The sequence below is a fragment of the Hemiscyllium ocellatum genome, chromosome 14, assembly GCF_020745735.1.
Source record: "Hemiscyllium ocellatum isolate sHemOce1 chromosome 14, sHemOce1.pat.X.cur, whole genome shotgun sequence".
NCBI classification, from domain to species: domain Eukaryota; kingdom Metazoa; phylum Chordata; class Chondrichthyes; order Orectolobiformes; family Hemiscylliidae; genus Hemiscyllium; species Hemiscyllium ocellatum.
Window position 1 is genome coordinate 4,345,904 of NC_083414.1, and position 14,299 is coordinate 4,360,202.

Here is a 14,299-nt window from a genome sequence, read left to right on the forward strand (position 1 = left end):
ATGTGTTGCTGGTTAAAGCACAGCAGGTCAGGCAGCATCCAAGGAACAGGAAATTCGACATTTCGGGCCAGAGCCCTTCATCAGGAATGAGGAGAGGGTGCCAGGCAGGCTAAGATAAAAGGTAGGGAGGAGGGACTTGGGGGAGGGGCGATGGAGATGTGATAGGTGGAAGGAGGTCAAGGTGAGGGTGATAGGCCAGAGTGGGGTGGGGGCGGAGAGGTCAGGAAGAGGACTGCAGGTTAGGAGGGCGGTGCTGAGTTCAAGGGAATCGACTGAGACAAGGTGGGGGGGGGGGGGGGGGGGGGGGGGGGGGGGGGAGGAAGTGAGGAAACTGGAGAAATCAGGGAACACCTCTGGGACGCCCAGGCCAACCAACCCAACCACCCCGTGGCTCAACACTTTTAACTCTCCCTCCCACTCCACCGAAGACATGCAGGTCCTTGGACTCCTCCATCGGCAGAACATAACAACACGACGGTTGGAGGAAGAGCACCTCATCTTCCGCCTGGGAACCCTCCAACCACAAGGGATGAACTCAGATTTCTCCAGTTTCCTCATTTCCCCTCCCCCCACCTTGTCTCAGTCGATTCCCTTGAACTCAGCACTGCCCTCCTAACCTGCAGTCCTCTTCCTGACCTCTCCGCCCCCACCCCAATCCGGCCTATCACCCTCACCTTGACCTCCTTCCACCTATCACATCTCCATCGCCCCTCCCCCAAGTCCCTCCTCCCTACCTTTTATCTTAGCCTGCCTGGCACCCTCTCCTCATTCCTGATGAAGGGCTCTGGCCTGAAATGTCGAATTTCCTGTTCCTTGGATGCTGCCTGACCTGCTGTGCTTTAACCAGCAACACATTTTCAGCTCTGATCTCCAGCATCTGCAGACCTCACTTTTTACTCAAAGAAATCTTTCTTGTCTACATCCCGGAAGTTGTAATTTAATCCTCTTACTAAGATGGCTTTTTGAGTGTCTGATAAGGGTCGGTCAAAATAGCAATGCGAAAGAATGGATTAAAAAAAGACTCTCAACAGACACGGAAAAAGCCACCTTAGTAATGGGATTAAATTACAACTTCCAGGATGCAGACAAGAAAGATTTCTTAGCAGTATTAGAAACAATACTGAAAGGCAATGAACTCACAGGAGAAACCCAGCAAAACCACAGGAAAAACAACACATACCGACCAATTACTAAACTGCAGAAGCAATCATACCAATACACACAAACGCAGCTGCATTAGAACATTATTTCAATGGGCCACCACACACAGCAGCACCAAGGAACTACAAAGAGCAGAGGAAAATCACCTATACAGCATATTAAAAAAAAACAGGTACCCAATGAACATACTCCACCAACAAACCCAAAAAGCAGACAAAAACATGCCCAGAAACTCTAGCCATTCTCCCTTACATCAAAGGCATCTCGGAATGACTGCCAGACAACTCAGACCACTGGGATCATAGTAGCCCACAAATCCACCAAAGGACTAAAACAGCTGCTAATGAACTTGAAAGGCCCTACACAGACAAGCAAAACGACGTCATTTACAAAATACTTTGCAAGAACTGAAACAAGCACTACATTGGACAAACAGGCAGAAAACTAGCCACCAGGATACACGAACATCAACTAGCCACAAAAAGACATGACCCACTATCACTAGTATCCTTACATACAAATGAGGAAGGACACCACTTGGACTGGGACAAGACATCCATCCTAGGACAAGCCAAAGAATGGAAGTATGATATTCCAACCGGAATTCTATCAACAAACACATCGACTTGAACCCCATCTACAACACTCTTGAGAAAAAGAATGGGAAATAACGTCAACACAGGAAATGACATCACCAACCCAAGGAAACCTAAACGCATGAATAGAAAATGGGACATAAGACCAGTGTTTCACTGGAGGCTCACTGGTGTGATGATGAAATGTGTGAAAACAAACTTTCCAGCTCAGCAAGCAAACTTACATTCAAACTGTAAAAGCAATGAAATAGTGAGCTTATCGTATTTGATTAAATTCTACAGTCAATCATGGCTTGCATTCAGCCAAATGTATCAACTTGGTGCTATGATGCAAAATTCACTTGAATCAAGCTACTATGCTGAAAAGACTCAGTAAAGTACCCGTTCCTCAGTAAATTTCACATTAGTTGAAATTATGGTATTGTTAAAATGCATACTTCACTGAGTATAAGGAGAAATTGTCTTGTCAATCTAGAGAAAGTTTTGAATATGAGCCTGATCCTCCATTAATTGGAGTTAAGCAGATATATAACTGCTTTAAATATACAGCCAAGGAAGTCTGGCTGTAACACTCCAGAGATAGTGAGTTAACATAGGAAATAGTTTTCTAATATTTTTGCTTTGTGGGCGGCACGGTGGCACAGTGGTTAGCACTGCTGCCTCACAGCGCCTGAGACCCGGGTTCAATTCCCAACTCAAGCGACTGACTGACTGTGTGGAGTTTGCACGTTCTCCCCGTGTCTGCGTGGGTTTCCTCCGGGTGCTCCGGTTTCCTCCCACAGTCCAAAGATGTGCGGGTCAGGTGAATTGGCCATGCTAAATTGCCCGTAGTGTTAGGTAAGGGGTAAATGTAGGGGTATGGGTGGGTTTCGCTTCGGTGGGTCGGTGTGGACTTGTTGGGCCGAAGGGCCTGTTTCCACACTGTAAGTAATCTAATCTAATCTAATCTAATCTATTCAATGGCAGACAGCAATAAAGAAATCAGGTAAGGTATTCTTCGTTGTTCATAATACTGTAGGATTCAAAGTTTAAGAGATTTGTAGCTCAGGTGCTCGTTGTTGTGGTTCAGCGAACATACTGTAGGATCTGTAAAATGGATTTTGTACATCAATTCATACAGATGTTACATTTGCAACCAGTTAGATGGCCATGTAATAAATGACAGCAGGACAGGTTTGGACATGGTGCAGAACAGAATATTATCACAACATTTTCACTTGGGTTCAGTTTCTCAGAACAATATTTTCAGATTTACACCAAATACTTACAAGAATACAGCAATTAAGAGCAAGAGTAGGACATTCAGCTGCTAAGCCTGCTTTGCCATTCAATAAAATCATGGCTGATTTGATTGCAAGCTCAACTTCAATTTTCAGTCCACCGCCCCATAACCCTTGACTCCACTATCACTCATGAATCTCATTCAGACTTGAATACATTCAATGTGACAACCTCCATTGCCTTCTTGGAAAGGCTAACAAACATCAGAAAGAATATCTCAGTCTTAAATGGAGAACATTATCTTTTAATGTCGCCCCATTTCTGGAACCATTCATTCCTACAAGTAGAAACATCCTCTCAGCAGCAACCCCATCAAACATTTGGACAATCTTGTACATTTTAATAAGACCACGTCTTATTTGTTTAAACTCCAATGGATATAGATCCAACCAACTTAACTTTTCCTCATCAGATGACTGCTTGTTATAACATAGATGTGAAGGTGTCAGTGTTGGACTGAGGTGGACAAAGTCAGAAGTCACATAACACCACATTATGGTGGTCTAACAGGTTTATTTGAAATTACAAGCTTTTGGAGCACTGTGCCTTCCATCAGGTGAAGTGACTTTACCTGACAAAAGAGCAGCACTCTGAAAGCTTGTGGCTTCAAACAAACCTGTTGGACGATTACCCAGTGTTGTATGATCTTTGACATTATAGTATAGCACTCTTCTAATTAGTAGTGGATCTGTGAAATAGCATGGCAATGTAAACAGTCACTCATTCCAAAACCAAACATGTAATGCTAAGCACTATTCTGGCCAAGATGTCTCCCTCAACCAACATTACATAAAGAGGAGGATCTGGTCACGATCACACTGCTGTTTTTGGGCTTTTGCTGCATGCAAATTAGCTGCAACATTTCCTACATGACAACCGTGAGTACATATCAAAAGTACTTCATGAACTCTAAAACAGAAATGTCCAGTGATTTTAAAACCTTTCATTTTATTGCTCATTTTCATATGTAATGGGACTATAACTATAGCAGTATATTAAACTAATGTAATTTATATTTAGAATAATTAGGATACTTGAAGGATACTAATGCAAACTTAAACTAATGGTATTGTTCCATCTACGTGTAAATCTCACAAACAACTATTATTGGGCGTGCCCTAATAAAAGTTGGACTGCAATCAAATTTAAAACTGCCAAGTCATTTCCACATCCCATCTCTGCCAAAAAATGCTAGAAACTTAAATAATGAAATCTAAGCCAAATCTTTAGCAATTAAAGGTCAATATAACGTTTTACTTTTTTTGGAATGAGTGTGTTTACATTGCTATATTATTTCAAGATCCACTCTCAATGAGAAGAGTGTGACAATATAATATGAAACTGCAGTATAAAAGAAGTAGGTTATGGTGGTGAGTAAGAAAAACTAAGAAACCTGGCTATGAAATTTGGCTGCAAATGTGTTGCTGGTAAAAGCACAGCAGGCCAGGCAGCATCTCAGGAACAGAGAATTCGACGTTTCGAGCATAAGCCCTTCATCAGGAAAGATGAAATTTACTATGAAATTTGGCTGGCAAATACCAAAAGGTTTGAGTGAAAAATGCATTAAATGCAATTTCCGGTGATGAGGGAAGCAAAGTAAGCTTGATTAAGTATAACAAAGCTAAGCTTTGGTGCATTGCTTGTTAATTGTGGCTTCCATCCAAAGGGATAAGTTTTCAATTCCAATTGTTATTCTTGCTGAAACACAGGCTAGGACACATCAACTCTATAACTTCATATTTCCTCCTCAAACATCCTTAAAACTAACAATAAATAAACAATGACGGTGGTCAGTTGGGTGAGGTACTGTATGATCTGTAAGGCAAAAATAATCAATCAACAAGAACAGAACATAAGACTGGCTCCATTCATAGTAGAATGGAGATGATGGGTTCAAGCCCCACTCAGGTTCCTCATCACAATCTAAGCTGACATTGCAACAATGTTGAATTCCCCAGTGCTACATGGGCTATCCTTCAGAGATGAGGTGAAAATGCCTGTTTTGGACTGGGGTCGATAAAGGTAAAAACAGTGGCTGCAGATGCTGGAAACCAGATTCTGGATTAGTGGTGCTGGAAGAGCACAGCAGTTCAAGCAGCATCTAAGGAGCAGCGAAAAAGCCCTTCATCAAGAATAAAGGCAGAGAACCGGAAGCTGGAGAGATAGGCTAGAGGAGGGTGGGGGTGGGGAGAAAGTAGCATAGAGTACAATGGGTGATGTAGTGGTTCTGTTCGCTGAGCTGGAAGTTTTTGTTGCAAACGTTTCGTCCCCTGGCTAGGAGACATCATCAGTGCTGTGGAGCCTCCTGCGAAGCGCTTCTTTGATGTTTCTTCCGGCATTTATAGTGGTCTGTCCTTGCCGCTTCCGGGTGTCAGTTTCAGCTGTCCGCTGTAGTGGTTGGTATATTGGGTCCAGGTCGATGTGTTTGTTGATGGAGTTTGTGGATGAATGCCATGCCTCTAGGAATTCCCTGGCTGTTCTCTGTCTGGCTTGCCCTATGATAGTAGTGTTTTCCCAGTCGATGGGTGATTGGGGAAGGGGATGAAGGTGATAGGTCAGGAAGGAGAGGGTGGAGTGGATAGGTGAAAAAGGAGATAGGCAGGTAGGACAAGTCATGGGGACAGTGCTGAGCTGGAAGTTTGGAACTAGGGTGAGGTGGGGGAAGGGGAAATGAGGAAACTGTTGAAGTCCACATTGATGCCCTGGGGTTGAAGTGTTCCGAGGCAGAAGACAAGGTGTTCTTCCTCCAGGCGTCTGGTGGTGAGGGAGCGGTGGTGAAGGATGCCCAGGACCTCCATGTCCTCAGTAGAGTGGGAGGGGGAGTTGAAATGTTGGGCCACAGGGCGGAGGGGTTGATTGGTGCGGGTGTCCCGGAGATGCTCCCTAAAGTGCTCTGCTAGGAGGCACCCAGTCTCCCCAATATAGAGGAGACCGCATCGGGAGCAACAGATACAATAAATGATATTAGTGGATGTGCAGGTAAAACTTGGATGGATGTGGAAGGCTCCTTTAGGGCCTTGGATAGAGGTGAAGGAGGAGGTGGGGGCGTAGGTTTAACAGTTCCTGCGGTGGCAGGGGAAGGTGCCAGGATGGAACGGTGGGTTGTAGGGGAGCGTGGACCTGATCATGTAGTCACCGAGGGAACGGTCTTTGCGGAAGGCGGAAAGGGGTGGTGAGGGAAATAGATCCCTGGTGGTGGGGTCTTTTTGGAGGTGGCAGAAAGGTCGGCGGGTGATTTGGTTTATGCGAAGGTTTGTAGGGTGGAAGGTGAGCATCAGGGGCGTTCTGTCCTTGTTACGGTTGGAGGGGTGTGGTCTGAGGGCAGAGGTGTGGGATGTGGACGAGATGCGTTGGAAGGCATCTTTAACCATGTGGGAAGGGAAATTGCGGTCTCTAAAGGAGGCAGCCATCTGGTGTGTTCTGTGGTGGAAATGGTCCTCCTGGGAGCAGATACGGCGAAGGTGAAGGAATTGGGAATACGGGATGGCATTTTTGCTAGAGGTAGGGTGGGAAGAGGTGTAATCCAGGTAGTTGTGCCTCTAGGAATTCCCTGGCTGTTCTCTGTTTGGCTTGTCCTATAAGCCAACTGTCCTATAAGTTGACTGGGACAACACTACTATTATAGGACAAGCCAAACTGAGAACAGCCAGGGAATTCCTAGAGGCATGGCACTCATCCACAGATTCGATCAATAAGCACATCGACCTGGACCCAATATACCGGCCACTGCAACGGACAGCTGGAACTGACAACCGAAAGTGGCAGATTCAAACCACTACAAATGCCGGAGGAAAGATCACAGCAGCGCTTCACAGGAGGCTCCCAAGCACTGAGGATGTCACCTAGACAGGGGAATGAAACGTCTGCAACACAAATTCCCAGCTTGGCGAACAGAACCACTACAAAGTAATCTTTCTCAAAAAGTGAGGGTGTGGTGTGGAGCAACCAGGAGAAGGCAAGCAGATGAGTTAATTATTTTTGAGAAGCATTAACATCAATATTTCAGATCACAGTGAGAAAAGTGTTCTGTAATGGAAAAGACAACTTGTAGAAGCCTGTCTGTTCCTCACTACACAAATAGGTTTTTCCAACTCCATAGTACCTGCAAATTTGGTTTCTTTTAAAGTGAACAATGAGAATAAGGAATAAAAAATACATCCTTGCACAAAGAGGTAGGATTCAGATGAAAGCACTTCCTTTGTTATCGGCATATATATAACATCCTAAGAAGGTGCAGGATAAATAGCAATGCTGCAGAGACAGTGACCACCGTTGCCTGGGAAATCCTGCAGCTCAGAATTAAAACAGTGATTTGCTTTCAACCCCATGCAAATCTTATACCATTCATAGAAGCAAAATTATATTTGACAAGGTAATTATGGAGGTATCTTCTGCTATTCTGCCTACCAATCCCTTCCCCATTCACCACCAATATTTTCATATCGTTTGTTTCTGCTCAATATTGTTGCACCAGCATAATGCAAATAAGTCATTTGTATCCGTTATTCATGATAGCCAGCACTACCCAATGCATAACCAAGATTAATAAAATATCTTAGTAAACAAATTAGTAAGGAGAAAACCAAACTTGCCCACTCTATTGTCACATGTTACTGATCCAGTACCATCACATGACTTTCATAAATTGCAGACCAGATTCAGGTTAATTTCAAGTTTTTTTTCTTCTCAAACTTTAATTTTGAAAAAACAACTTACTTTTCATTGAGACGAACACCAACTTTTTCTAGGCCAATGTTCTTGGTGCAAGCATCACGCCCCACAGCAATTAATACCTAAAGGAGAAAATTGATGTTTCCTTAATAAGGTACATTCACAATTCTCATGAAGCCATTACTGGCAAATGGGACTTCACAAAAAAGCATTACCACATAATCAGATTCCCAGCCCTCTGAAATAAATGCTACTTAAATAGTAATTCTGATATGTTGACTCATTGCACACTAGCTGTAATATGAATCTTCTCAATCTAAACTTACACTGAGGAGATGTGCCAAATTACCATCGCTGTTCATGGATCAGAAACACCATGGATTTGGAATTAGCTAGATCTGAAACAGCTTTACAAAAAATAATTTGGACTACAAATGAGCTCTCCAGTTATATTAATTTTGTCTCCACTTAGTGCAAAAAAGCTCCATCTTTGAAGTAATTTCATGTATAATCAAAAAGTATCAATTACTTCATAAGAATGCACACATGCAGCATCACAGTCTGAGATTTAAAAGGACAGCAAATCCATCTGCTTCATCCCCATCCCCCTTTGCAGAATACTTTTCTCCTGATTTGATTATGATTAAATTTTAACTGAACTAATCCCAATCAAGGAGCCAAATTGAATTCTCTTTCCTAAGACATGGCAAGTAAATACATTTACTTCTCCCTGTTATTCTGTGCTTGTGTTTTCTGAATGTAACGTTCATCTCAGCTCATTTTCCACTGCTATATTCAGTGAAGGTTAATGTAAAGAATTAGCTACTTTTTTTTACAATTCATAGAAAGAGAACATTACAGGCATGGACAGTACTTATTACCCATCCCTAATTGCCTAAAATTAAGTTAAGAGTCAACCACATTGCCATTGGTCTGGAGTCAAATATAGGCCAGAGTAGACAAGGGTGGTAGAATTCCTCAGCAGATGGGTTTCACAACAAATCTTATTTCAGATTTTTAGTGAATTCAAATTCAATTCACGATCTGCCATGGTAAAATTTGCATCCATGTCTCCAGAACATTAACCTGGATTCCCAATCCAAAAGATATCACCACCACACCACTATGCGTCTACAGTACTGCCCAACAGAGAATTAGTGTTGTTAGGAAAAATAAAGCTCCTTGTAAAAGTAATTACTCAAATTATTCTTCAAACATCATGAAAATTTAGCTTGGTTTCAAACTTACTATAAAAATTGTTTTAGATCATTAAGACATGGGAGCCAGTAGGCCATTCAGCCCATCATTGATGTTCCAACATTCAATGAGATCGTGGCTAATAATCTTCAACTCCAGTTTCCTGCCTGTTCCTTTTAACCCTTGATTTCCATACTGATTAAAAAACTCCCGCATAGAATCATAAAGTACAAACGAGGCTCTTTGACCCATCGAGACTGCACCAACAAGGACTCCACAAAATCTACATCAGTCCTACTTTCCAATGCTCAACTCACTGCCTTTTATATTATGACATCTCAAGAGATCAGTGCTCTTTAAAGGTACGAGCTTTCCCACCTCAATTACCTTCCCATGGAGTGTATTCCAGGTTCCCACAACACTCTGGGTGAAAATATTCTTCCTCAAATCCCCTCTAAGTCACCTGCTTTTCACATTAATATTATTTCCCCTCATGCTTCTGCTGATGCTTCAAGTAACTGAACCTGTTTTCTATGTACTCTTTCCAGCCATCTCAATCTGGTTTCCTATCAGCCTTAATAAATACAGCCTCAAAAGCCCTCAGCAGTAAAGAACTCCACAGAATCCATATCCTCCAAGAGAAGAAACTATCCCTCATCTATTTTAAAACGAGCTACATGTTAGAATTAGAATCCCAACAGTGTATAAACAGACCCTTCAGCCCAACAAGTTCGCCCCTCCAAAAGGTAACCCAACCAGGCCCTTTCCCCTACCCTATATTTACCCCTAATACACCTAAACTACACACCCCTGAACTAAATGGGAAAATTAGCATGGCCAATTCACCTAACCTGCACATCTTTGGATTGTGGGAGGAAACTGGTGCACCCAGAGGAAACTCACGCAGATACTCGTAAGAAAATTCCTCCATATTCAGAATCAACCTAGTGAACCTTTTCTGGACTTCCTCCAATGCCTACTGTATGAAGGTGAAGTTGTGTACTGTACTTTCAGAGAGACTGGAAGCTGGCACAGACTTAGAGAGGAACACATTGTACTGAAAGAATTTTAAATGTAACATTTGACTGTGAAACCAATAGTGCAACTGAGTTGCCATGATACAAAAACAAATTCAAATTCAGCCAGTCAGCTTAAATTATGCCCCAGATACCAAAATCCAATCGAATTTGAATTTTACTGTTTGGGAGAACATCAAACCAATGAAATGATCTAATGTTTTGGGTATAAAACCAGACATTTTGACAGTTAGAAGGAAAACAGCCAAGAAAACCAACAAGTATAGATGCTAGCCAATAGCTCTCTGAAAGGTACCTCTGCAGAACATTGAAGAAAAAAAACAAGAAGAAAATCTGCAGAGGAAGATACAAAGAGAAGATTCAACAGTTAGCTGGTTTTGAAATTTGAACTTTTTTTTGTAAATCTCAATCGGGGTTTTAAAATCAGACCAGTATTGTAGAGTGGGAGGTAAAAGATAGGTTTAAGAGAAAGGAGTTGTAATAAGTTGTTTAATGTTCTCTTCTGGATTAAAGTATAAAATTGTTAATTTTTACTTTAAATAGTTATCTATGGGATAGTTCTTTGGCTCTTGAAATTTAACAGATTATGGCACAAAGTGAGCTTTTCTATGTCGGGTTTAAATTAGCAGAGGAGTTTACCCTATGTCGTAACAGTTGGTCACAGGGATTTGAACAGTTTAGGTCTTGGTTTTGAGACTTTAACAGGCTTAGACAGATCCAGTCTGTGATTTGGAGAGTGTTGAATAGATTTGGAGTACAAAACAGCCCAGTGGATTTAAACACTTGCCGGTTAAGCAGACTACTAAAGACGAGAGGAAAATCTGCAGAGGAATATTTAAAGAGAAGATTTGGCAGCTGGCTGGTTTTGAAATTTGAATTTTTTTTTCCCAAAATCAGACTATACTAAGAGTGGGAGGTAAAAGCTAGGTTTAAGAGAAAGGTGTTGGAAATAGTTGTTTAATGTTCTCTTGTGGATTTAAAGAATAAAATTGTTAATTTTTACTTTAAATTCTCAAAACATAACATATGAGGTGAACTTCTCTGTGTGTCAGGTTTAAATTAGTAGAGGGGTTTACCCCGTGTCGTAACACTAAATATACCTTTCCTTACATAAGGGGACTAAACCTGTTCACAGTATTTCAGCTGTGATCTGACTACCGCCTTGTAGAGTTTAGCAAGATCTTCTATTTTATACTCCACTCCCTTTGAAATAAAGGCCAACATTCTATTTCTCTTCCCCATACCAGCTGAAAGTGCATGCTAGATTGTCTAAATGATTTACGCACAAGGCCTCCTAATTCCATTTTACTCTGGCTTCCTGCACTCAAATAAACATCTTGCTGTTCATGCTTCTGAAGAAAATACATAACCTCATATTTTCCCACATTATATGCCAGCTGTAAAATGTTTACCCACTCGCTTACTTATCTATATCCCTCTAATTTTTGACCTTTCATATTTGATTCTGCAGCATCTTGTGCACCAAAACAGATGGCAATAAAGTGCATTATACTTACAGTATTGTATTCACCATCAATGACCTCTGTACTTATTGTGGACTTTGCAGTCACTTTAAGTCTTCCAGGAGTTCCAGCCTCTAGCTGCTCAACCTACAAAAATAATTGGGTAACAGATCTGAGGTTACATAAAGTTTTACATAAAAATCAGAAGATAAATAATGAATTAAAGCTTTAAAGTAATTTGATATCTTCTGGAAATATATGCAAACTCACCAACACTAATGCATTGCAAACTAGGAGCAGAAACAAACTCCACAGCCTTGGTCCATTTATTCCTGGATTTTAACTCTTAGCAGTAAATACAGGAACTAACTGACAACAGGAAACTGGGTATTTGGTAGAGAGGGTGGAAAGATAATTAATAATCTAACAGGGCTGCACACTCAAATGAGAAGACTAATGTGTGGAAACATATTTGGATCAATTTAAAGGAAGCCAATATAGCCCATGTCCCACCTTCCTGCACCATCAGAGTTAAAATCCTAACCACCACAACCTCCATAATTCTTAGAGTCATACAATCATACAGCCCAGAAACAGACCCTTTGGTCTGAAATAACTCCCAATTCTGCCACTATCTAGTCTCATTCAAAACCACATCATCTAGATCCCAAAATGCCTTTTCAGACCTCTCTCCCTGACCACAAGCCTCCACATCACATTTTTCCACCATTTGAACAAACCCAGTATTTTAGACCGTCTTCCCCAATGCTTCCAATATTTTCTGGACCATATTCCAAAAGCATTAGGCTGAACTAACCGTGTTCCTGATACAGAGGAACCTCGATTTTCCAAACGAGATGGGCGAGCACTACTTTGTTCGGATAATTGATTATTCAGTTAATTGATTCAATGCCTTTCCTCTGGGGTTCGGAGTTTTCTGTTAAGTCCACTCCCCGTTCAGGAGACTCGGCAGCAGCAGACCGCATGCATGTCCCCAACTCCCTACCCCTCCCAACCCCGTCCAGCGCTGCCCCCCCCTTCCCCCAACCCTGTCCAGCGCCGCCCCCCCCCCCTTCCACCCAACCCTGTCCAGCGCCATCCCCCCTTCCCTCCCAACCCCATCCAGCGCCATCCCCCCCTTCCCCATCCAGCGCCATCCCCCCTGCCCCATCCAGCGCCATCCCCCCTGCCCCAACGCCATCCAGCGCCGTCCCCCCTTCCCACCCAACCCCATCCAACGCCGTCCCCCTTCCCCCCCAACCCGTCTAGTGCCACCCCCTCCCACCCAACCCCGTCCAGTGCCCAGCCCCTTCCCCCCCAACCCCGTCCAGCGCTGCCCCCTTCCACCCCCAACACCCTCTCCACCCCCCCAACCCGCTCCCCAATTCTGTCCAACACTGCCACCTCCATCCCCCCAATCCCATCTAACACTGCCCCCTGCCCCACCCTCCACCCACCACCAGTCCCCCTTCCGGGCTGCCGGACTGGACACTAACGAGAAGACTACTGCTGCTGCTGCCGCCACTGCTTTTTGGAGGGGTGAGTCTCCAAACAGCGCGCATGCATACAGGACAACGCTGAAGAGATTATCTGGGGAAGGGGAATTTAGGGTACACGCCCGTGTAGAACTCCATGAAAAGGTTCCGGGGAGAAAGAGAGGATGGAAGCCAGTCATTTGGAGATGGTGCCTGGGCTCCCATCAGCCCAGGACTGTTCTTGACAGCATTTCAGTAGGCCAAGTTCACTTTTAATCACTGTAAACAAAAGATGCAATCAGTGCTGGAAACATGTCTTTGATGTAATGTTTCTATCGGGACCTCTAGATCTCCTTCGGATAATCAGAAATTCGTATAATCGAGGTTCCTCTGTAATATCGCCTAAATCATATGTAGTGTAAAATTCTAAAAAGGATTATAAAAGCATGTAAATATTGTCTTCTTTTCCATCCCCAATAAACTAGTTTTCTGAAATAGAAGGACACATCGCTCCATGTTTGATAGTAGCAGCTTTGTACCTATACAGTAAAGAAATGAAAGTACAAATTATGCAGATAAGATACTTTATTACCTTGATTGGCACATATTTTTTCAGAAATTTCACCCCGTGAGATTCCATATATGCTCCAACTTTCCCTGCCATTTCCTGATCAAATCCACGTAGAAGAATGGAGCGCACCATCACAGTAACATCCAATCCCAAGCTACATAGAAAACCTGCACACTCCAGTGCCACGTAGGAAGCACCCACAACCAGAGTCTTCTTTGGACAGTAAGACAGGGAGAAGAGATCATCACTGCAGAAACAAAGCAAAGAAATCAACAGGTTATTTTATGAAGCAAGACATTCTTTATCTCTTAGTGTCAGTCAGAATTCTAACTCTAACCAAATGTATTTGTGTCATTAGCAAATCTCCCATATAAGCTCCATATGCACAAAGTTGGCAGAAGTCAGTGATGGAATGCTACAGAGTTAAAGGGCAAGCTTGAATGGTCATCTCCCATACCCACAACTACATTCAACACAAGTGAAAAGGATGATATTGAAGAAACATGATTTGGAGGTGCCGGTGTTGGACTGGGATGAACAAAGTTAAAAATCTCACAACACCAGGTTATAGTCTAACAGGTTTATTTGGAAGCACTAGTTTTTAAGGAGCCACCTCTTCATCAGGTGCTGAGGAAAGAAATTTACCTGGTAATGCAATATTCTTTATCTCCTGGTATTTTTAAATAACGAGGTCTTTCACCAGTTGCAATAATAAACTTTTGTCCTGTGTGAAAGGTCACTTTACCCCGTTTGTTGCTTGCCTATGGACAGAAACAGATTCATATTAAAATCCAACTAATGGGTATTTTTATCTCCATTAATTGTTAAAATTGGTCCAAGTACTATA

At 42.6% G+C, this 14,299-nt stretch overlaps 1 protein-coding gene across 1 annotated transcript in view; it reads right to left on the reverse strand.

Annotated features, from left to right (window-relative positions):
• Positions 1–14,299, reverse strand: part of txnrd3 (thioredoxin reductase 3) — a 73,374-nt gene that overhangs the window by 24,481 nt on the left and 34,594 nt on the right. Inside the window, exons 8-11 of the mRNA XM_060835323.1 lie at positions 14,098–14,213; positions 13,474–13,699; positions 11,461–11,553; positions 7,755–7,831 (exon numbers count right to left, since the gene is read on the reverse strand). Coding sequence (XP_060691306.1) covers positions 7,755–7,831; positions 11,461–11,553; positions 13,474–13,699; positions 14,098–14,213 — 512 coding nt within the window. The remainder of the gene's footprint in view (positions 1–7,754; positions 7,832–11,460; positions 11,554–13,473; positions 13,700–14,097; positions 14,214–14,299) is intronic.